Here is a 25296-nt window from a genome sequence, read left to right on the forward strand (position 1 = left end):
TTTCTTATTGTTCAGACCTCAAATCAGCACTCACTGTTCTCCTAGTCCCACAGTGACTGCAGTGCTATCAGTGTGTCCTTGCTGCTCACACAAAGATTGAGCAGAGGTCCTCCCACCCTGCTCGCATTTTATTTCTACCTCAATGTGTAAAATTATTAACTAGGTAATGGTGGAACCACAGCCTCAGCCCCACCCCTGATTCATGGCTCCATGTTCAAGCTGTTCAATACACGCCCTTCCCCCAGGTCTTAGACCTGTGCACTCCATGTGCAAACTCTTCCGACACCCCGCTCCCAACCCGCCCCATGGAGGCTCTTGCTGAGGACCGTAAGGGCCTCTCATGGGCATTAGCACTAGTTTTAAATCAAATAGCTGTCCTTGTGACTGCATCTGTATGTCAAGGGTGGGGAAACACCTCCCCAGGTCCTTGGTCTCCCTGCAGATTTCCAAGTCAAACATGGACACATGGGAAACACAGGAGAAACGCAGTATCTTTGGTGTGGACCAAAGCAAAGTCTGAGTTACCTGCAGTGCTCCGAATGGAAACAATTTGTGTTTCTAACGGAGCAACAGTGTTTCCTTAGCTTTACTTCCCTTCCTTGTGCTACTTGTTTCAGGCATCTTTCCAATGAGAAAAAGAGACATAGTGATTAAAAAAAAAAGATAAATAGCAAAAATGGAAAACCACAGAAAGGGATGTCAACAAAGCAGATGATTCTCCTGGGTGGTGGTGGGAGTCTCTCTGTGGGATCTGCTTTTGTTAGGAGAGGTGCCAAAAGTTTCAAGACAAACAGCTTTACCCTCAAACAAATTCTAAAAAAAATGATCTTAAGTTTGAAGAGCTGGCACCATTGAGTGACACATTGGAGAGAGGTGGGGACAGAGGCTCTCAACAAACGTTGGGGTTTTTTACGGGGCCAGCGTGGGCTCCTGCCCACCCAGAGTGGGGAGCAGCTGCTTTGGCATTGATGATGTGTTTGGGTGACCTCCCCTTCCCAGCCAAGTTCTATCCTGAAGCCATTTTTACAGAACTGAGTTAATGCAGCAATGAAAGGCACGTTAGTGCCCACAATACACGCTTAGGGATCTCTGGAAGCTTCCAGAACACATCAGTAGACAGGTATAAGGGAATGTGTCAGTCCCGCCACCATGCATAAAAGCCTTCTGTCTAGTTACATGTGAAGGTGGCATTTTTCTAAAAGCCCTCGTCGGGGTGGTAGGATGTTTTTGTTTGTTTTCTGTTTTTGTTTTCTAAGATGAGAATAGTATTTGATAATTAGATTTCGTTTAAGGTGGGTCTCTCCCCTTGAGGTGTCAGGCTTTATCTAAGTCATCCCAGACCTTAAGAGAAAAACTGCTGAGGTCTTCTGAAGAAGAGGGAGTGGAGATTTCTGTGGCCTCTAAACTGGAGCTGCAGCAGGACTTCATCTTTGGGGTCCCAACCTCTAGTTACTACATAGATTGTTCTAGCAAATCCCCACGATACCCGAGTCTTAAGTCTCTGCTTTCTTTTTGTTTTTCTTCTTGAGTGTTTGCAGGTGTGAATGCATGTGTGCGTGCACGTGCGCGTGTGCGTGCGTGTGTGCATGAGTACATGTGTGAGTGCGTGCGTGTGTGCGTGCGTGCGTGCGTTTGCGTGCGTGCATGTGTGCATGCGTGAGCGAGTGAGTGAGTGCGTGTGTGCGCGCGTGCGCGCGTGTGTGTGTGTGTGTGTGTGTGTGTGTGTGTGTGTGTGTTTTCACTGGGGCCAGAAGGTAACACTGGCATTATTCTCTATCTTCTATACTGAGGTAGCATCTCTCACTTGAACCCATAGCTTGCTTATTCCCTTAGTCTGGCTAACCAGCTCGCTCCACGGAATCTCTTATGTCCAGCTCCCCAGTGCTGGGGTTAAAGATAGGCTGCAGTGGTTACGTTTTGGAGATGCTGGGGATCCAAATTCTATTCTTCTTTTCACAGCCCGCGCTTTATCTGGCTAGCCATTTCTTCGGCGCCTAAATCCATGTTTTCCTTAGTTTGTAGATGAAGTTGTAGATCTGTCTGTCTCCTATTTTTAGTATCTCTGCGGATCCCCGACTGATACACTGTCTTGTCCCTTATTGACTACAGAGGGCACGGAAGCACCCCGTGAGCCCTCTTCGACAGCAGGCCTTCTAATTTGACACTATATCTCTTATTGGATTCACACAACAGGCCCCAGTTAGCTAGGGCAGTTCACAGTGATCCCACCCGTGGTGGCTGTAAACATGTAGTACGATATCTGATTCCCCGTGTTTTATATTCTTTGCAAATTTTTTTACAAGGTCAGAAACTGAAAGATGAGCCCCAGTGAAGAGCCACCCAAGTCCTTGAATGTGCCCTGGAACACCCGTGCTGTATGAATAGACAGAGTCTGCCTTCCGAGCCTCCTTCTGAGTTTATATGCTTTTATGGTTTTTTTTTTTTTAAGGAAATGACCTTTTAAAATCTAGAAGTAAGGGAGGCAAAAATTGCTTTAAAATTACTAGTTTCCTACATGTTAACAGTGAAAAGTGAGGGATCTGGCAGACTGAAGGCAAAGGGGAGTGAAACAGCATCTGCAGACAAGTCCCAAGTGCTGTGGAACAGGGGACCTTAGGGCAACCTTTGGGGCATGGGCAGAGTAGGTGAGGGGTGAGGGGTGCTCCAAGGACACAGCAGAGGGAGGGAGGAAACAATCTACATGAGCTGTGGCCAGAGGGCTCAAACAAAGAGAAGCCAGGCAGACAGAGAATGACTTGCAAACTCGAAAACATTTCCTTTCAAAATGCTCAAACTAAGACACGGAATCGGACCCAGCTGTGGTCTGGATATGGCTTATCCCTCAGAGGCCCAGGTTGTAAATATTTGGTCCTGTCAGGAAGTGGCTCCTAGTGGGAGGAAGTTAGGTCATAGGGACTGTGAGTTTGGTATCTTTAAAGGGGAAAACTGCAACCCTCGGCCTAGCTTTCTTCCCCCTTGTTTCCTGAGCCCCATGAGGTGATCCGCGTGGTTCCACCATGAGCATCCACCAAGTTGCTGTGCTCCACAACAGGCTGGTGCACTGTGGAACAAAGCCACTGTAACCATGAGGCCCAATAAACCTTTCTTCATCATGGGTGTTCAACCTGAGGCATTTTGTTACAGTCATGGGAGTCTCATAGAGGCACTGTGTTTCTGAGCGAGTCGTTGGCAGAATTTCCAGGTGTTTGTTTTTCTTGAGAAAGAGGAGTCTAGGGAGCTGTAGCGCATACTGCACTGGGTTTGCTTCTGACTGATCCACGTGCTTCACAACAGGTTCTCTCCAGTGTCCTCACAATAGCTTTGTCTGGAAAATGTGACGAAGAAATTCTTCATCTTCTGCTAACGTTTCCTGAGACTGAAAAATCCTGGTTTGCCACAAGGGAACTCTGCAGCCTGCCTGGGTCTCAAGTCTTCTCTCTGCTCGTGATGATGGGCCAGAACCTGAATCTAAGGAGCCTCATTTACAAAGTAAGGACTGTGCCCATTGGGGGCACTGCAGGGGAACTGTTAACTACAAACTGGCAGCTGTCAGCATCCTCAGACTCTAAATCCAAGGGAGCTTGATGCCTTGAATGAAAGAGTATGAGGTATAGAACGTAGGTATAATCTTCCACCTTGGTTAGGTTCTGTTGCTGTGGTCAGTGCCATGACCAGAAGCAACTTAGGGAACGCAGGGTTAATTTCACCTTACACTGTCATATCATAATCTGTCACTGAAGAAAGTCAAGGGAGGAACTGAAGCAGAAACCATTGAGGAGTACTGTTTACTGGCTTGCTCCCCACAGCTTTATACGTAGAGTAACCAGAACCACTAGCCCAGAAGTAGCACTGCCCACAGTAAGCTAGGTCCTGCCATGTCAATCACCATTTAAGAAAATGCTCCCAAGACTTGCCTACAAGCTAATCTGATAGAGCATTGATTGTCAATGTTGGTTCTTCTTCCCAGGTATGTCTAGGTTTGTGTCAGGTTGACGAGAACCAACCAGCACATTTTCTATATCCTTTAACTTGTCTTCATCCTGTATAATACCAACAAGCTAGCAAATGCTCTATGAACACTGCATTCCCTTTGGGTACTGGCAAGAAAAATATCTGTACCTGTATACTATAGAGACATAAAAGTAATTTTGGCCTCCAGGTTGTTTAGATCTAGGGATGACCTTAGATACTAGCTGCTTCATCGACCAGCAATGAGGAATTCTGTTTCAGCCTCAGTCACTTGAGGGCGGGTCACCTGTTGACTGACTCTGGAGATGGGCTTCTCAATTAAATCTTGTCAAATAAGGGGAAGGCTAGAAGACCTTATAGTATCCGTAGAGTCAGGGCCATTGAGATGTTGAACACAACATGGTAGTGAGGAGGAGGTCACAAGAAAGAAATACTTCCAGTTCCTGTAGTCAGATTTTTCTACTTACTAATACACAGCATCCTGGATATGCAAGGAAGCAGGATTGAGCCTAGTTCATCCATCTGCTGTCAAGGAAGGAGTTGTGCCTCCCTTGTTATAGCTCTCATCTTTTCCATCCCCTAGATTTGTGATATTCATCTTCTGGGTTGAGTGCATCCAGCTCTACCAGTGTAGCTTTGGGAAGGTGAAGAGGGGCAGGCAAGGCAGCAGCTCCACGTTCCTGTGTATGCCAGTTCCTGTGTATGACCTATAGCACAAAGTACAGTTCTGAAAGAACCTGAGAGTGCACTCCTCAGAGAACTACAGCTGGGAAGTTGATAGAACCCTCTCAGGCCCCTCCCCAGCACCAGTTCTCAGCCACCCTTTCTAGAAGATTTTCCTCATCTCCACGCATGAACCTTTACATAAATTCCCATCACCCCTCTCTCCCTGCTCTCGCCCATGTCTTCCTCAGAGTTCAATCATTTCCTTCTGGGGAGTTGTGGCACATATTGCCACCACAAAGGCCCAACAAGTATTCCATGTTCAAAAGAACAGTCTTGGGTTAGAAAAAAAATAAATTCGCCTTCCCAGTTTTCATGGTCTCCTTCCCCTGGTAAGACCAGAAAACTGCCAGCGAATGTTCATCTACTTGCCCACACCCACACCCCTACAGCCGCACATCCATATACACGCAGTCTGTAAGAACCAATACTAATTTTAAAACAAGTGTACTTTAAAGTCTTGAGGAATATTTTGATATTTCCTCCCTATTTTATAGGTTCTCTGTCTTGGTAAAGTTGACACTCCCAGTTGACATTCCAAGGAGCTTAGCCTGGGGCATTATAGCCCACGCTTCCAACTTTACCTTGGACCTTGGAGGACATAGCTACAAGTCTATTAGTGTTTGCTCCAGCCATACTCCAGGCCTCTCCAGGTTTCTAATGGACAAATCAGTACTTGGACATGCACATGCGTCACTGCTGATATTTCAGGGCAGCCCCAGTTTACCAGGACTTTCTGTCTCTCTTGCTGACAGCCCCAGATGCCTTTGATGAAGTAAGCTTTGCTGGGTTAATGTCACCCATGCTGGAATCGCAGTCACTTCCTACTGCAAACCAGGGTCCTTGAGGGGTCCCTTGTAGATGATAGCTGTAGTAGAAAGGGGAGTGGGGCACTGACAAAAACCACACCCTCTCTCCTGTTCCTGAGGACTCTACTCTCTTGGCATGCCGAGTAGATGATCATTATCGGAACACGGCAGGAAATATGAACTGTCGAGCTGGCAGAACCCCAGAGAACAAAATTGAAAAGTGGCGGTTATTGAACTCCTTGGCCCAGTCTGGAGAACTGAAAAGCCGGATGCAGATGACCTGTGGAGGGAGGGGAAGCCCTCTGGTGTTTCCCACCTGTGGGCAGGGGACTGCCTGCTAAGTTCTCTCAGTCAGCCATAAAGGACTCCCAGCATAACCAATACTGCAGATGCTGTTCTGTCTGCATTTTGTACGTGAATGATCAAGGCCAAAAAGAATCCCAATTCCTGTAACTTACATCCTGTAATTACTTTATAAAGTAAAGAATCGAAATTTGTTGTGTGTCAGAGGACCTGAGCAGTAGGGGGTTTCGAAGGACATTTTTGCTGGTCTAGTTTGCAGCCCTGAGCTTTTCTCACTGGTAGACTCTAGGAAATCTTTCATCTCTCTGGGTCTCCATTTGCTCATGCGCCACTCCAGGGTGCTAGGAGCACTGTATTGGGTATGTGTGCAAGTCACATAAAACACTTTTATTTTGAGCCTCTTCTCAAAAATCTACCTTAGTCATCTAAAAAATATGAAGGAATATTTGGAAAGCGATTTCAAATTCTAACAAGTCGTTGCTGGTTTACAATTTTCCAATACTGCTATAATTTAATGTGCTCTACAAAATACAGTTACATCTACCCCCAACACAGAGTTTTTAGAGAGTGTAACGAATATGCCTTTGAGGTTCAAGAGAGAATAAAATCAAGAGAACAAGTTTTCACTGCTCAAGAGATGCTTGTGAGAATAGAAATAGTATTGATTATTCTGTTGTTTTTTTCTCTCTCTTCTTTTCCTGTTCTGTAAGACTCTGATACCCTCTGAAGCAAATGGCTTGCTGAAGTCTCTTTTGGATGTCATTGCGAGCCTCAGCTCTATCGTGGCCCGAGCCCGGCACACTCTTGAGTACCTCCCTGAGTTTCTTCACACATTTAAAATCACCACCTTGCTGGGCATGTCAGACTTCCAACAGGTGTGTTTGATCTCTGCACAACGGGGGAAATGTTTTCACCTTTTCCCTTTTCTGTTTGTTCTCTTTTCCTTCTGTTTCTCTTCCAATATGTATGATTTTATAGGACCACACTGTATGTGGACAAGGACACTTTTGAATGACTCTGAGTCACACAGCATGGCAGTAGGGCCTGACATTGCCCTAGAACCTTCATGAAAAGTGCTGTTGATCTATGTCCCTCCAATGAAGAAACTGAAATGGCTCACGCTTTGCCTACAAAGTGGAAATCTTCGAAGTCAATTATTAGCGCAGATAAGATTTCAAGGGCTTGTTTAACTTAATTCTGAGAGCAAATTGCTTTCAAGAACCTTAGAACATTTATTTACATATAAATAATTGGCTTACAAATTACAGATCATTTTCTTCTAATGCAAACACAGACTTGAATTAGGTTAGTGGTTTGGTATTAGCTTTTGCTTGAAGTCCTTCTACCTGGGAAGCAACCAACCAGGGATGGGTGAGGTGAATCAGAGGTGTAGGAGAGCCCAGGTAATGATGCACCCAGAATTCTTCCAAACAGTATTTTCATGTACTCATCAGTGGATGGATAATTTGGGTAGCTGTCAAGAATCAGTATTAACATAGCAGTATGAACACATGTTGACTATTACATTATTTGAGATAGTCATGTTATTTGATGAATTATTACTAGACAGATCAGGAGGTGAATGTGTATGAGGGCTTATGACTCTGTGTTTGTATGTGCGAGTACGTGTGTGTGTGTGTGTGTGTGTGTGTGTGAGAGAGAGAGAGAGAGAGAGAGAGAGAGAGAGAGAGAGAGAGAGAATATCTGGGTATATGTGTGAATGTGTAGATGTGATTGTGTGAAAAAATATATATAAATGTTTGTGAGTGTAGGTGAATCTGAGTGTGAATTTATACACGAGTGTGTATGAATGTGAGTATGCCTGAATGTATGTGAACATGTGTTTGTGTGAATGTGTTTGGGTGTATGTGAATATATGTGTATCTATGAATGTGTGAGTATACAAATCTGAGTGTGAATGTGTTTGAGTGTGTGAGTATGCATGAGTGGGTGTGTGAAAGTATGTGTGAACGTGAGTGTCTGAATGAGTGTGAATAAGTGAGTGTGAATGTGTGCTTTTCCTCTTCTACCACACAATTTCCTAGAAAAAAAAATCATTGTGATTTCTGTGGTTTCTCAGGAACAGGACAGATCCAAGCAGAGTCTATTTAATTTTTTTCTTGTATATTCAGTCAAAGATGAAACTCCACTCCCAGAGGTCTGAGAAAACAGTTTGAAGTCATGTATAACTGGAAGTTTTGTTTTGTTTTGTTTCTTTCCTGTTCTGGGGGGGTGGTCCTTTTTGTTCTTTTGAGGCAGACTTTCCCTGTGAATCCTGGCTGTCCTGGAACTCACTCTGTAGACCAGGTGACCTCAGACTCAGAGATCCACCTGCCTTTGTCTCCTGAGTGCTGGGACTGAAGGGAAATGCAACAACTGCTTGCCTGAAAGTTGCTTTTCTTATGCTCAGGTTTCAACGAATGGACCAGCCAGAAGTTCAGCTTTCAGCTCTTTCCAATCTGTGATGAAGCTTCTCTGTAAGGACCAAGAGTCTTTTCTCAGCAATTCTAACATGTTCATTAATTTACCCAGAGTTAATGAGCTCTTGGAAGATGACAAAGAGAAGTTCAACATTCCTCAGGACTCAAGTAAGACGAGAGCCACCTGCGTTATGTAGGTTGGTTTGTACTGTACTAACTGGGCCTGCGTGGTAAGGTGTTCTTCCTGGGCTGACCTCTGGTGGCACATGATGGCATTGAATTTTAAGTACTCACTGATTACTCCCAGGACTCTTCATCACAGGCTAATCTCAGCCATGGCTTAAAAAACTGAGTCTAAAAGATTTGCCTCACCTGAAACCCCAGCCCTTGGGTACTCTCAGGTAAACGATGTTGATAACAGTGTTAGACATCATTTGGCAGTAGGCCAGCGTATTCCATAGCTGCTGAATACTTTGTATAGCTGTCAAACATTAGGGTCATTTGCTAGTGAAGACATATATTAGAGTTATTTAATTTTAATAAATTTTGTTTCTATTTTCTCTAATGCTTATTTCTTTTGGTTTTTCATTTGGGAATCTTTACTGATTATCCTTCCTTATCCATATACCCTCTCAACCCATCCATCCATCCATGTATCCACCCATTCATCCATACATCATCCATCCATTTATCCATTCATCTATCCATCCACCCATCCATCCATCCACCCACCCATCCATCCATCCATCCATCCACCCATCCATCCACCTACCCATCCATCCATCCATCCATCCATCCATCCATCCATCCATCCATCCACTCACCCATCCATCCATCCATCCATCCATCCATCCATCCATCCATCCATCCACCCACCCATCCATCCACCCACCCATCCATCCACTCACCCACCCATTCATCATCTCATCTATCCATCTGTCTAGTCAGTTGGTTTAACACTGAGGGGCAATCTTTTTTGATCATTTTTCTGCATTCTTTTCTAAATGGTTTTCACAGAAACCATTAGACAACGATGCAAAAGCCTCACTTTTCAGAGGACATTTCAGAAGCTCATAGAACACTAAATTACTTAACAGAATTTTTTCAGCTCACATATCACTGATGACTCTTGGATTTGAGTTTCTTGCTTTACGCATATCATGATGATTCCTAACATAAAACCTGTCCCTCATCTCTATTAAGCTTATAATTTAAAGAGCAAGTTATTAAACTAGAATAACCTCTACAGTCAATGATTTAAGGATTAATTTGTAGTTACATGGTTAAATTATTTTAGGGGATATTTTTACCACTTTTTTGTATTTTTGATAAAAGTATTTTTATGTTCATGATATTTGGAAATATAAAATTAATACAATAACCAAAACAGTACTCATCAAACACACACCCATGTCAATCATGACCTAAGGTCAATATAACAGTGCTTTTTCAAGGCTGTTTCAAGGCTTACCACTTTTTTGGCTAGGAAGAATGGGTTGTACTGATGCCATTATTATAATTTATAAATGTTGTAATAATTAATTACCAGTCATTAGAGTGATGAATTGCCTATAGGTTTAGACAACTTAAGTAGACTTGCTATTGAAATGAATTAGCTTTACAACAGGAGCCACCATGAGGAATTGTTTGAGCCAACATAGTATGATTTAATATACTAAAGGTAGGGATTGTGATACTTTTATAAGGATTATCAGAGAGAATTCAGGAGCAACTTGACAAGTTGACTACATAAGAAAAAGACCTTCCTATTCTCAACCTTATGATTATTGAAATAAGAATTTTCTTCATTAAAACCACATTGAAAATAACCCCCAATGTCCTTTTTAAGTGTCTGAGCCATCATTATAGAAACAACAGCCTGGAAGGTGGGATCTTGCTGTTTCTTGGGGGACAGGGACATGAAAATGAGTACAGTCAGAGATATGCCATGAAACTATATATGAGTCATTTCATTGAAAATTAAGGCATAGTGGAACTGTAGGTCAGTTTCAACATTAACTGGACATTCTTTGTCAACTGAGGTCATCTAATAGCTTCCTTCCTCTTTTCATTGTGACAGCACCCTTTTGTTTGAAGCTTTATCAGGAAATTCTACAGTCCCCAAATGGTGCCCTGGTATGGTCTTTCCTAAAACCTGTATTACATGGAAAAATATTGTATACACCAAACTCTCCAGAGATTAATGAGGTCATTCAAAAGGTAAGTTAAAACAAGTAACATTTTTTGTAAACCATACAACATACTGTATCAGGGACAAATTGTTACATATGTAATGGAATTACTATATTCATTGTGTTACATAACATTTTTAATGTTAATTCCAGTTTTTGTCCTGACATTACCCTGTCATTATTGATGTTATGTGTGGATTTGCAGAACGATTTGCTTAGAGAAAGCTTTAGAGGCAGAGAGGGCTACTTAGAATTACCAATGCAGCGAACTCACTAACTTTAATATCAAAGCCTGAGGACAATTATAAATAGGACCTTTCCAGGTCAGGTAAGATACAGTTCCAGGAAAACATTGGGAATAAATTTAATCCATTTCACCTGACGCATCTGCTACTGAAGAGAGAATTTAATGGTGCACCTACAGACAGATCTCCTAGATCATGATTCCCCACATTGTGTAGTTTGACCACTCACCTTTTAGTAGATTGTACAGTGTCTCCAGTCTCATTACTCAAAAACTTCCTGTTAATATTTGCACTAAAAGTTGTGTTCTCCTGGGGACTTGCGTGTCTTGTTTCTTTGTAAATGACTGTGCTCTATTTTCTTGGGGTGGAGTGGGGGTCTTTTTCTTGTCTCTGAGGGTGTTGTAAGCCTGCAGGCACCTTACATGGTCACATTTCCAAAGACACGGGAATGATTGGATCTTATTTTTAAATACAGATTATCTTATTTATGAATGACAAACTATAGGCTTTAAATACTAGTAGTAACTTAAAAGTATGGTATGGTCATAGGACCAGTGAGTTATTTTTGGCCCAATGTCCTTTGAAGAGAACTAGACTTATTCCCCTTGAGACTGCTACAGGACATCACAGCAAGCCTCCTGGGCACTTGCTACCTGCCACTCAGCCCATGGCTGCCCAGCCCTCAGCATTCCCTTTATGGGATTTATAAATTTAGTATTTTTTAAATGTCCTCTAGAAGGGATGTTTGCTGAAGTCTTAGTTCCTTTGATGGAATGCTAGCCGTCAGGAGACTTGACTAAGGCCTCTAGTAAGTGCTCCATCTGGAGCTCTGCTCAATGGTGTCCTTCTGCCATCACACTTGGAAGAGATTCTCACACCAGCACTCTGGCCAAAGCCAGTGCTAGGCAATGCCCTACATACGTAACCCTTACTAAGGTCTCCCATAGTTCAGGAAACTCATGGATAAATGTCTCTATCTCAGTTTAATTAAAAAAAGCTATGGATTTTATACTAATATATATGAATGTCATTATTATTATTATTTTTATTAACTTGAGTATTTCTTATTTACATTTCGAGTGTTATTCCCTTTCCCGGTTTCTGGGCAAACATCCCCCTCCCCCCTCCCCTTCCTTATGGGTGTTCCCCTCCCAACCCTCCCCCCATTGCCGCCCTCCCCCCACCAGTCTAGTTCACTGGGGGTTCAGTCTTAGCAGGACCCAGGGCTTCCCCTTCCACTGGTGCTCTTACTAGGATATTCATTGCTACCTATGGGGTCAGAGTCCAGGGTCAGTCCATGTATAGTCTTTAGGTAGTGGCTTAGTCCCTGGAAGCTCTAGTTGCTTGGCATTGTTGTTCATATGGGGTCTCAAGCCCCTTCAAGCTCTGTCATTCCTTTCTCTGATTCCTTCAACGGGGGTCCTGTTCTCAGTTCAGTGGTTTGCTGCTGGCATTCACCTCTGTATTTGCTGTATTCTGGCTGTGTCTCTCAGGAGAGATCTACATCCGGCTCCTGTCGGCCTGCACTTCTTTGCTTCATCCATCTTGTCTAATTGGGTGGCTGTATATATATGGGCCACATGTGGGGCAGGCTCTGAATGGGTGTTCCTTCTGTCTCTGTTTTAATCTTTGCCTCTCTATTCCCTGCCAAGGGTATTATTGCTCCCCTTTTAAAGAAGGAGTGAAGCAATGAATGTCATTATTAACATAATTTACATCATATTATGTGCTGGGTTGTGTTTTTCACTGGTGGTATCCTCTTCAGAAGTATGGAAGAAAAGACAAATAGCTGAGGAAACAAAAAAATAGCATAATTCTAAAGGCAGATTTGAAGGTCCAGACCCTTATATACAGGGTTGGAGAGGGGATACACATTACATCAATATTCTTAGAATAAGGGTTTCAAAAGGATCAGACACGATCTCACTGGTTCTCGCTTGGCCGATGACTGAGGTGTGGAGGTATTATAAGAGTCGATGTCTCCTCTGCTTGTTTACACGTCTTCACACTGTGCCCTGTCTTGTTCTACCTAGTTCATGTCACCAGAGACCATGTATTGTCTTACATTTGCATAAAGCCAAGCCATTAATGCCATTGCCCCTTGGATAAATTATTCTTGCAGTCGCTATGGTCATTTAGTTTTATGAAAATTGGTTCTGGTCTTTAAGCACAGGGTCACGTGTCCCACACAGCAGACGGATGCTTGCTGCAATGCTATCTTTGCTATTGGAGCGATTGGAGCTATAAATGGAAGCCATTCTCCCCATTGCAGTATTTCAGGCAGTGATGGATCACACAATTGGTGGTCGTCTTATAAGGTTATAATGGAGCTGAGAAATTCCTACTGCCCTGAGGCGACATAGCTGTCATCAAGTCACAGCACAACGCATTACTCATGTGTTTGTGATGATGCTGGTGCATTGGATAAAAGAGAGGACATAGAATTGTGTGGGCTGCACTGAACTTGATACTGAAAATTATGCTACTGTTTTATGTACTTGGTATACTGTATGTTTATTATTATTTTAGAGTGCCTTGTACTTGTGAAAATGCTTTACTTATGTTAAACAGCAGGCCATGTTCCGGCTGTAACAGCCCCATTCGTCTTGTGCTAACCATGGCTCTTGATTGACCTGTATCATCTAGGTTCATATCAGTGCACACTGTAAGCAGCGTGCACAACACAAACAGGACCTATGACAACTTTCAGAGTGGATCTTGACCAATGATGGACAGCTGTGGGCGCTGCCTAGTCTTAGGGTCTTGGTTATTTTATTAGGTAGAAACACAGGAGGCTACCATTTTTACATGAAAAAATTCATGCAAATGGGTGATTTTCTACGATTCAATTTGTGAAACTGAGGTTGGCACCAAGAATTGCAATCTCTTGGTCAGGAAGGCAGGGTTTAAGCACTCCTTTGCCAAATTATGTGTGGCCTCAGGCTTACTGCTCCTCTTAAAAGCAAGAGTGCTTTTCCTCCATCTGAAAAACGAGACCTGGATGCCCACCAGATATATCATTCAAATCCTCTGTCCAAGCCAGGACAGGGCACAGTCCCACTGCCCCGTGTCTTCTGCAGAACCAGCAGAACACAATGAGAGCAAGTAAGACTTGTGCTGTGAATTAGTGTCATGCACTGAGATATGAAGGTTTTTGTTTCAAGGCCAGCTGGACAAGGAGGAGGAGGAGGTGCTGTTCAGACTGCTTTCTTAATTAAAATGTTTCCCTAGTATTGAGCCAAATGTTCTCCTGTGTTTGGCCACAAGAGACCTCCTGGGCCAGAAAACCAAGAATGCCTTTTTTATTCTGACAGTCATTTACTCAGAGGTCACGGAAGCAAATATTAGACCTGCCTATTTCTGTGGGCCTACTGACCTGTGACTGCGCATATTTCTGCAGACCAAGGACAGCGTGCAGTGAGAAACAGGAGAGTTGGTGGGTGATGGCCCATTTCCAGCTCTCCCTGTAGTCCAGGAACTTTGTATATTGGGATCTGTGCTGGGAGCAGAAGCCAGAAAGTAAAAGCCACGTGGATACCTGACAACTGGACCTTCCTGAAGACTGTGGTCACTTTATGACTATAGTGTAGAGACCTACATTATAAAAGACATCAAAAGATTAGTGTCCCTGCATCAACCTCCTGTAATTTGATCCCTGTTTGTTTTTTTTTTTTTTTTTACCTCTGTCACCTTCTAAAATGATTGAAGTAAGTTTAAAACCTTCTTCTTGGCATGCTTAAGTGGTGTTAACATAGTGAATTTTGTTATCTTTTCTTCTCAGTTATCACTGTTTTTTTTTTCTTTCTGAGCATAGTGTCAATTTTGTTATATTCTAGGGCAATAGGAAGAGACTAAGAAGATAAAGAAAGCGGGGAAAGTTTAATGTGGATGATTATCATTATAAAAAGCACAAGAGTAGGAGGATTGGTCAGTAATAGAGAACACTGGAGACTGCGGTAATGGCAGAGACTCACAGAGAATAGACCGCAGCCTTGTGGAAGTAGCCTTCCTTCTCTGACTGGAGTTTCAAGCTGCATTGAAGAAAGCACAGCTGGAGGGCAGCCAGAGGCAGAGAGGTGCCCGAGCATCTGCACTCTGGAATATCAGAAGAAGCGTGCGAGCTTAACATTGCGTCAATTGCCAAAGAAGAAAGATTACGGGGTCCATCCTCATCACTGAGAACAGGGGTGATAGGGGAGTTGCAAGATGCTAACTTGATGACTGGAGCAGTCAGTCAGAAATTGTTTCTTTAGAGAAATGAGACTTTGGAGGCATAGAATTTCTGGACTGATTATCAGTTCTCAAGTATAATTTTAACCAAGTACAGATAGGAATCGAGGTGGAAGAAGAGATAGAGGAAGAACTATTCCTTCTAACTTTACACCATGGGCCTACACAGGCTGGGCACCTTGTCAGTGCCACAGACGTGCTTTAGAGATTAGGAGTTTACATTCTCAGTTCCCAGATGAAGAAGTCGAGTTTTAGGGTTGAGTAACTTTTGCACTCAATCCCAGGTCTTTTTGATCTCCCACTCAGTGTTTTATTTAATACTTTTCATTGTTTTCTTTCCATGAATTCACACGTGTATACAGTTCGGTTACTGCTCTCAGTGTTACTGATCATGGTGTAGAGACAGAGAGACAGAGCGGATTAGGGATGACGGTTTCCTGTGCACAGGCTAGCTTCAAGCTTTGGGGTTGGGATATCAGATTATGATGGGGAGAAGGTGATCTTCGGTGTCACCTTTCTACTGATTTTCTGTTTGTATCTGAGTGGGAGAGGATGCCAAATGGACCATGTTACTGTTCTCATATTTCTGGAATTCTCACAGGGTAATTTTATTGTCTCAGATGTAAAACTACTGTTCATTGAATACCTCTTTTTAAAAAATTCAAGCATAAGAATGGACACTGCAAATACTTTTTTTAAACCTATTTTTCACAAAACCCAAGCACAACTAGGCCCATTTCAGTAATGCAAAATAATAAAGGCTAGGCAAATCTACACTTTCAATGTATTGGCTATTAAATAAAAGCCTGTGGGGTTCAAAGTGAAGTTTGGGACCTGTACTACGGGGTTCCTTTTATTGATATTATCTTTGATACTAGCCACCAAACAGTAAGGATTCTGTATATGCAATCTGCTCTTTACCAGTTGGTTTTCTGGCTAGCTATTTAAACACATGGACTGCCTTTCATATAGGCATGTGTAACATTAGGTGTGTCCTTTCACCCACCCTTATAACCCTGTCGTTAAAAGCTCATCACTTGGAGGAAGAGAATGAATTATACAGGCTAAAGGTGAACACAAGTCATTGCTGCTCTTTCCATTCAGTAGTTCTATGCTACAAATAAGTATATAAATGTTGAAGCAGTTGGCTGGGATATTTATTGAAGTTGGACTATGTCAGAGAGTAGGCATTGCCCAGGACTGGGCTAGAGCCAGCAGATGCTGAATAGACTGTTAACATGTTCAGACCAGTGGTGGAAGGGAACTCACAAGACCCCCTAGGCAGGTTGAAATTGTCCCCAGTGAACCCTGTAGAGGGAATGGAATTCGTCAAAATATGCTTTCTGATTATGGGCATCTCACCAGTGATTTGAGAGCAAGTTTTAATGGCTCAGCTCAGAGCAAGATTTCAGGTGGGTGAAGAGGTCCGACATGGAGTCGCTTATTGAAACTCATCAGTGTTGCCCAGGGTAAGAGTAATCAAATTTCACAAAGAAACTTTTTGGACACAAACCCCTGTAAAACACCAGGTCTCTAAGGAAGCACTACCTGAAGGCCTAAGGGTGTGCTTGTTATATGAGACTAGATTCTATACAAGTCCATAGAGATGACTACACGATGCTCCTTTGCAGATCTGAGATGTGTGTGGACTTCCATCATTATACCTTTAGATCCAATTCTACCAGTTAATGTTCATGGCCATGAAATGGGAGCATGAAACCAACTAGCCAACCAACCAACTAGCCAACCAACCAACTAACCAACCAACCAACTAACCAACTAACCAACTAACCAACCAACTAACCAACCAACCAACCAACTAACCAACCAAGCAACTAAGCAACCAACCAACCAACCAACCAACCACCCACCCACTCTGTTATCCATTGTGGGGTTTTCTGCTCTGTCCAATATACAAATACGTCATCTCCACCAGACAGACAATTTGCTCAAGGTTTTTGCCTGCCAGTGGCTGAGCTAGGACTCAAACTCATGACCTTGGAACCAAAAGTCTCCTAGGCATTATTCTCTTATTTATTCTCTATTGAAGGGAAAGCTATCAAGCCATGCCCTGTGTCTGGGAAGGTTAAAGTCTATTCCCATTTTGTTTGTGAGACTACAGACCCTCTTCCTTTCAGGAAGCTCACAAGCCTCATGGCCTGTGAAGAGATGATCTATGTGAAGTCTGACACTTAGTTCGGCACCATTTGTGCAGACCAGAAGTTGTGGGTCAAAACTTCCAGAGTTTGATCTTGTGATTTATTCCTCTTACACATTTAAGCAGAGTAAATGTTTGGATAATAGGTTTTTATGTGACAATTACCACAACAAAACTTAAGGCATTGCTACCTAGAAACTCCCTAGCAAAGTAGCAAAGCTATGTGACCTTTATAATATGAATGAGTTCTACTGATTTGATTGCTAAACAGAGCTAAGGGCATGGGCCTAAGGAGGAAGGATTTATAATAGTGTAAGGATAGGTTCTGTTGATGGAGGATGCAAAGTATACAGGACCTGCTTCATAAGGATGGGTTATAGTCACTGAGGGACGAAGCTCAGGATAAGAGCCTAAGCAGTGCTAGGATGTTGGGGCACCGAGGAAGCCTGGATCCACAGAATAGCAAAAAGATCACCATGTCAGACTCCAGCCTTCCAGGTGACCAGGTGTCATCCATTTCCTTCCATTAAAGAAAATGGGCCTGTGTGTTTGCCAAGCCTGGCTCCCCCAATACTTTCCTTAAGCTGAGTGTCCTACATCTTCCTACCATCTACCCTTCCAAATCTAACCATCCACCCATCTATGTGTCCACCTACTTATCTCCCCTCCCTCCATCTAGCCATCCGTCCAACATGGCCCTGTCTAATATGAAGTGGACTGAGTGGAAACGGGGGGATGTTCCTGTTTTGCAGTGAACATTGCAATGGTATTTATCTGAAGAGCTCCAGTTATCTATTGTTAAAATCCCTCACTCTCCTAGGAGTGGTAAGAGAAGCTGACTGACAGGGCGGAGACATACATAGGAAAATGCTAGCACAGAAAAACATAAGCTCAGAGCTGTTACCTCATTTGCTGAATTTTATTACAATGCAGACAGTCTCTCCCTTCCCTTTCTTATTACATTCCCTTTTCTTTCTCTTCTTTTCTCTTCCTTTTCTTTTTTCTTTCCTTCTTTGCCTTTCCCCTTTCCTTTCCTTTTTTCTTTTTTTCTTTCCCTCACTCTTTCTTTGTCTTTTCTTCTCAAATCAACTCATCTGTTGATTCTTTCCCCATACTTTATTTCCTTCCTTTCATAATTCCTTCTTAAATTAGTTCAGCTCCGGTCTTGTCTCTCACTCCCTCTCCCTCCTTCCTGCCCTTCTATCATCTCTCTCTTTCACCTGTTCTGGTCTATCTTTGTTCAGTAGGCAATTTTAATTAGGCTTCTGAATCTGTATAAAAATTAACCTTTGTGTTTGAGCTCATTGTGTGTTTATGTGCACTGTTAGGAGTGGCAGGAGAGTTCCATGCTCCTTTACTGAATTTTGCTGTGAATGCTTATCACACCCAGCTCTCCCAGGTTCCCTCCTCCCTGTGTTTGCTTGTGCCTATGAGTATTTTGTTTTGGGAAGTCATCACTCTGTAAGTTCATGTATGTACCTCAGGTCGGAGACATAATTATCCCATCATTGCAAGGTCCCTGGCATTATCCTCTGATACCTAGCCATATCACGACTAACCCACTTTTCTCCAACTCCTAGTCCAAAGATCAGTTTTGGATTTCGTTACGTCTAGATTGTTAAGGAAGTGGTATCATAAGGGATTGGCTTATTTTTATCTAGCATAATTCCCCAAAATTTTATGTGCAGTAATCCATTCATTTTTATTGCTGACTAATATTCCCAGGTAACATATATAACACAGCGTTCAGTTGGCGCTGTTCTTTGTTTCTTCAACACCACTCATCGGATGAAGTGACATCTAAGTTACTTGTTTGTCACTGCTGTGGTTCTGAGTTCATGCGCACCAGCCCTGTCATGTCCAGTAGGCAGCCCTGCACAGCACCTTTCCCCTTCCTTCAGCTCGTACATTCCCCTCCCCTCTCCCATGATGTCCCCTGTGCCTGGGTGTCGGGGGAGGCGTTGATTTAGTCCCATGTACAGATGAGCACTCCCAGGCACTGACTCTTAGCACTCTCACCAGGCATGAGTCTGCATTCACTGCTGCCCACTGCGAAAGGAAGCTTCTCTGACCAAGGCTGTGAGTTCCACAGATCTATGGCTATAAACAGAAACAAAGAAGGCAATTTGATAGCATGAACATTTAGTAAAATAACCTCAAATCTAAACAGGAAGCATCTGGTTAGCCTCATAATAGTAGAGTCAGTATTATAGTAGTGGGTAGAACTTGTATAATAATATACAAATACTATATAGAGTACTATAGCAGTAGTATTTGCCTGGCAGGTTGGTGTTATAACACGCACAGTCCAGGAGTGGATAAGACCACGGATGAATCTGATTCCCCAGTAGCCTATATGCAACTTCTGATGCTAAAACCAACAGCGGTAATGACTCGTAATGTCAGTGTAAGATTGATTTCTCTACTTCGTAAAATCAAAATGTTCCCACTTAGGTCTGATTCAGGGTCTCATTGAACCTCAAGCTCATTGATTTTACTGGTCTGGCTGACCAGCATGCCCCAAGGATACTCATGTTTCTGCACCACAATTCAGCTGGAATTTCAGGTGCATGTTCCCATGCCCAGCTGTTTATATGGGTTCTGGGGGATCAACATGCAGGTCCTTATGTTTATGAGGCAAGGAATTTTTTAATTGAACATTTTCTAGCTTCCCTTTAACCTCATGACATTCGAAGATCATCATGTTCTTGGGGAGAGAGAGCATCATCTGATTGGTTACTGGTTTCAGATGCTTTCCATCAATACAACTAGCACACGGATTGTAGATGAGGGTTTCCTACAGACTTTTGGTAATTTTTCATTTTGTTTTTAACATATACATTATCAAAACATAAAAACAAACATCATATGCCAATATGTGCTATGGGGAATTTTTACATTTGATAGCTTTGCTGATATCATTCTATGTAAATTATCCAGAATTTAAAGATTTTATTTATCAATATGTCATTGTCAGTTTCAGCTGTCAGTTTGATATAATTAAGGGGCACACAGGAAAAAGGAACCTCCGGTCAGAAATTGCCTAGATCAGATTGGCCTGTACCAATGTCTGTGGAACATTTTCTTAGTTGTTGACTGATTGGGTCTAACCCACTGTGGACGGTGCCATTCCAACACAGTTGGACTATATAAGAAACGTAACTGAGCAAGCCAGAGAAAGCAAGCCAGTACGTGTTCTTCTGTGCTTTCTACTCTAATTTCTGCCCAGGCTTTCCTTGGAGGTGAACTGTAACCCAGAAGCCAAATAAACCTTTTCCTCCTCAAGTAGCTTTTGGTCATGATGTTAATCACAGCAACAGAAAGCAAACTAGACTTCAATATTTATCATGTGTTAAATGATTTAAATGAATCCAAATAGTTCAGCAAATATTAAGTAACAGAACTGAGCTCCCAGTGATAGACACATTTTGTTATTTATACAGAGGAATCTTCTGCTTTTGTAAATCATTGATGTTTTACATTTATGTTGATTGATCTCTTCCTTCTTTCCTTAGACATTCTGTTTTATGTTTTTTTCCTTATATATTTACATTATTTATTTGTTGAAATTAAATACAATATATCATTTCTCTCCTTTTAGTTCTTCTCTCCAAACCTTCTTATAAACCTTCTTGCCCCACGTTGTGCCCTTTGAAATTAGAATAGTTTTTTGTACACTGTAAAAGCCAGTGGGCTGGGGACAAACATGAATACCACCTGCCAGTCTTATTATTTTATTAATATGTTAAATGTATGATTACCTTTTTACTTTTCAGTTTAATAATAAATGTATTTGGATATGAATTTTGGTTACACCCAATACATTTTGATAACTAATAGTATTCTAATTTTCTATAGAGTAATTTATACAACATACTCTTATAACTTAAAGAAATATAATTGATGATAATGTTTTAAATTTCAAAAGTTATTTGCATGAACTTTTGATTAAAATTAATAATACACATCTAAGCAATCTGCTCTTTGAAGTGAATTTGTAGTAAGGGCTTTGGAAGGTCCGCATGTGCATATGTAAGATAAGTTAGGGTATTTTGACTTATTGGATCTGATATTACTTTATCTATATCTTTGTTTATTCACACAGTCATGGATTCATATGTGTCTGCATGTACTCCCTATATCAGAGTTAAGAGTTTTTATAATCTTCTAAATTATTTGCATTTATAATGCATTCAACCTGCTCATGCCTGTGTGATGTTTTTAAGTAGCATGGTGAAAATTTGGTGTGTACTCTGTCTTCTGCCAAAGCAGCAATCTATTCATTTAGCTTAGTGGTTATAACACTTTGTACTTGCTTTTCCTGAATACTAAAATTAAGTGTTAGAAGCTTCCTCTGTGAACTGTAGTAAATGTTCTTTACTTCCACACTGCTGAGAGAGGCTCCCAGTGACTCCTGGGAGAAATGACCAGATTCTCAAATTCTCCTTTTTTATTTCTTTTTTAGTATTATGGAAGACCATTGTCAATATTAGACATAATTGTTGCAACTGTCATCTTTTTGGCTACAACTTTATATTTATTTAGGTTATTTCCCTAGGATAGATTTTTTTTATCCCAAGAGGAATAAGGTATGAACATTTTTATGGGCTTATGACTGTGCCTAATTTTATAACATCAAATTATTTTTGAAAAATTGTCTATGACTGCAGTCTGCCAGCAGCAATAAAGGAATAACATTTAATCTCTAGTGGTGTTGGAAAACAAACATATGACTATTAGTTGAGGATATGTTTTGGAGTAAGAGGGCATGTGTGCAAATGCATTTTGCTTATTCAGTATATATGAAGATAGTTTCTTTGCATACCAGAGGGCCTCACCTTGGGAACACAGTGCAAGTGTCAGGCAATATGCAATAGAAAGATCTAGAAGACAGGTCTCCTTAGGGAGCACTGGATGCTTTCATGCAACTGTCTGATCCTGGGATATGCCACTATGATATTTGCCACTATCTAGCTTGACACGACAGTTAAAGACGTTTCTTCATGTGCTTCACATTGCAGGCTAATTATACGTTTTACTTTGTGGATAAGATAAAAATTTTATCGGAAACATTTCTGAAGATGTCCAGCCTTTTCCAGGAAAGTGGAAATGGCCAAATGTTCAAACAGTTGCAGGTATGTGACTGAAGTAGTGACTTAGGGCTGGGAATTGCCTGCTTCAGTTTGGTTGAGATATGGGGTGTCCCTATGGAAACTTTAACTAGTCAGAAGCATGTATGGGCTCCAGTTGATTTCGAATGTTTTCAACAGTTGGATACGCTTAAAAACTGATGTGAAGTTTTAGTGTTTTCCCCATGCAAATTGTTACTATGTATAATTAATAATTTATTAATATTGATAAATTAAATTCTTTATTTGATTTAATGCTTTAAAAATAGGAGTTAGAGAGATAACTCAGTGGTTAAGAGCACTGGCTGCTCCTTCAGAGGACCTAATTTCAATTCTAGCACCCACATAACAACCAGAGTTCCCCAGAGCTCCCAGGGACTAAACCACCAACCAAAGAGTACTCATGAAGGGACCCATGGCTCCAGCTTCATATGTAGCAGAGGATGGCCTTTTTGGACATCAGTGGGAGGGGCCCTTGGTCCTGGGAAGGCTTCCCCAGTGTAGGGAAATGCCAAGGCAGGGAGGTGGGAGTGGGGGTTTCCTCTCTCATAGAAGCAGGGGAGGGAGAATGGGATAGGGGTATCCAGAGGGGAAACTGGGAAGGGGGATAACATTTGAAATGTATTTATAAAATGTAATCAGAAGTAAAATATCCAATAAATAAGTTTACATTCTTTTCACTTGCAAGTTTATTATGATGTAATTTCTCAATATTATAGATGTCCCCCAAAACAGAAAAAGAAAATAAAACCAAAATAGTAGGCAAAACCAGAAAGAGGACTAGCTAGGAAGGAGGGGCTCTGCAGGAGTGGGATGGGAATATGAGAAAGGAGTAGGGCATGAATATAATCAAATTTAGTGTGTACATATATGGAGATTTCATGATGAAACCTATTATTATCTATAATTAGTATATGTGAATAAAGACTAAAAATCTCCGCTATTGACAAATCATGGCTTTAAACAGGTCCATTTCTTTAGACCCTAAGAGCCAGGTCACCTGATAACTTTTGGGCATTTGTGAAATCATAACTTGAAAACCTGGTAGTATGAGAACATTGGCCTATGTTTTGTTCATGTTAGAATTAGATGTCACTCACTGGACAAACAGTTCATGTCATGGACTTAGGAGACACAGTAGGTAGCTATGATTCTACTCTCTCATGCTTACTCCAGCCATATGATGGTCACCTTGTCATTGTCTAGGCCTGTGCTTTGGGTTTCTTTCTTGTGAATAAGGAAATAACATCTCTGAGTGTAGTGAGCTGAACTTTGAGGTTGGCCAGGTATGCAAAGATGTTGGGTGGTTCTGGGTTCTCTAAGAGCGGATGGTCACCGTCCCTCGGGAACGTGGCTGTTGGTATGTTGCTCGTGTCCCAGTGGATGGCTACACACCCACATGCACATGGGAGCACTAACTGGACTTGGAGTTAATCCTAACAAAGATAACATTAAAAGACATTAGATTCAGAGAGAGATGGGACAGGGGCAGTTGGATGAGGGACTGGATGGATATGATCAATAGACAGTGTTTAGATGTTTGACACATTCATGGAATGAGAAACATTAATTTGAAAAGAAGGAAGTCCACCACAAGAAACAGCTTCTAAAGCAAAAGAAGGGGTGGGGAGTGTGCAGGGAGGGACAGAGCAGAGACAAGGGCATGCACATCTAACACAAAACAAGGTGACAGACACAAGGTGAGGCTCCAGATTCTGGTCCTTCAACCCTGTGGCTTCACAAACACAGCACCTGGTGCTGTAATACTATTCTTCTTTAATTTGTTTGTCCATGGATTTCTTTGTTGACATGGATCTTATCAACTGTTCCTGTAATGGATCTGGTAGAAGGTGCTTTAGGTTTCATAAGGCCTTTGTTGTAGCCACAAAGGCTGGTACCCTGTATTTGTAATCAGCAAGGCAACAGTGCACTTGGAGCCACTAAATCACGAAGAGGAGCTTGACACCTCAAGATGTCTACTCACAAGAAGAAATGTCAGAGATCAAAGTCACTCATTCAGTCTTACAGACTTTTTTTTGTTATCTTTATTAACTTGAGTATTTCTTATTTACATTTCGATTATTATTCCCCTTCCTGGTTTCCCAGCCAACATCCCCCTAACTCTCCTCCCCCACTTCTATAGGGGTGTTCCCCTTCTCATCCTCCCCCCATTACCACCCTCCCCCCAACAATCACGTTCACTGGGGGTTCAGTCTTGGCAGGACCCAGGGCTTCCCCTTCCACTGGTGCTCTTACTAGGCTATTCATTGCTACCTATGGGGTTGGAGCCCAGGGTCAGTCCATGTATAATCTTTGGGTAGTGGCTTAGTCCCTGGAAGCTCTGGTTGCTTGGCATTGTTGTTCATATGGGCTCTTGAGCCCCTTCAAGCTCTTCCAGTCCTTTCTCTGATTCCTTCAACGGGGGTCCCGTTCTCAGTTCAGTGGTTTGCTGCTGGCATTCACCTCTGTATTTGCTGTATTCTGGTTGTGTCTCTCAGGAGAGATCTACATCCGGTTCCTGTCAGCCTGCAGTTTTTTGCTTCATCCATCTTATCTAGTTTGGTGGCTGTATATGTATGGGCCACATGTGGGGCAGACTCTGAATGGGTGTTCCTTTTGCCTCTGTTTTAAACTTTGCCTCCCTATTCCCTGCCGAGGGTATTATTCCTCCTCTTTTAAAGAAGGAGTGAAGCATTCGCATTTTGGTTATCCTTCTTGAGGTTCATGTGTTCTATGCATCTAGGGCAATTCAAGCATTTGGGCTTCCCTACTCTGGCTGGGTGGTCACAGGTTACTTCTCAGGGAGCTCTTGCTCAGCGTCCAAACCTGTCTCGGCCTCTAGATGGCGTCCTTACTGCTTTTGGGCGGTGCCCCATCCGTTCTACAGTTTATTTTCCTTCCCGTAAAAGGCAGCGGTAATTTCCCCTAGGGAATGCTCTGAGATTAAATGAACTAATGAGTAATAAAGTACCCTACACACTGTCTGGCATATTGCTAATGCCCAGTGAAGGAAGATAGACAAGATTTAAGAAAGAGCGAGCAGCCAGACTTCATAACACAGTCTTGTCTACACAGATCTGACTGGATGAAACCGATAAAGGGCAAGGCAGGGGTGAGT

The 25296-nt window shown here is 42.2% G+C and overlaps 1 protein-coding gene across 1 annotated transcript in view; it reads left to right on the top strand.

Moving 5' to 3' along the window:
- Abca13 (ATP binding cassette subfamily A member 13) overlaps nt 1–25296 on the top strand; it is a 502723-nt gene that overhangs the window by 129373 nt on the left and 348054 nt on the right. The window contains exons 24-28 of the mRNA XM_063273790.1: nt 3295–3489; nt 6515–6679; nt 8215–8392; nt 10305–10444; nt 22071–22184. Coding sequence (XP_063129860.1) covers nt 3295–3489; nt 6515–6679; nt 8215–8392; nt 10305–10444; nt 22071–22184 — 792 coding nt within the window. The remainder of the gene's footprint in view (nt 1–3294; nt 3490–6514; nt 6680–8214; nt 8393–10304; nt 10445–22070; nt 22185–25296) is intronic.

Source organism: Rattus norvegicus, chromosome 14 (assembly GCF_036323735.1).
Source record: "Rattus norvegicus strain BN/NHsdMcwi chromosome 14, GRCr8, whole genome shotgun sequence".
Taxonomy (NCBI): Eukaryota; Metazoa; Chordata; class Mammalia; order Rodentia; family Muridae; genus Rattus; species Rattus norvegicus.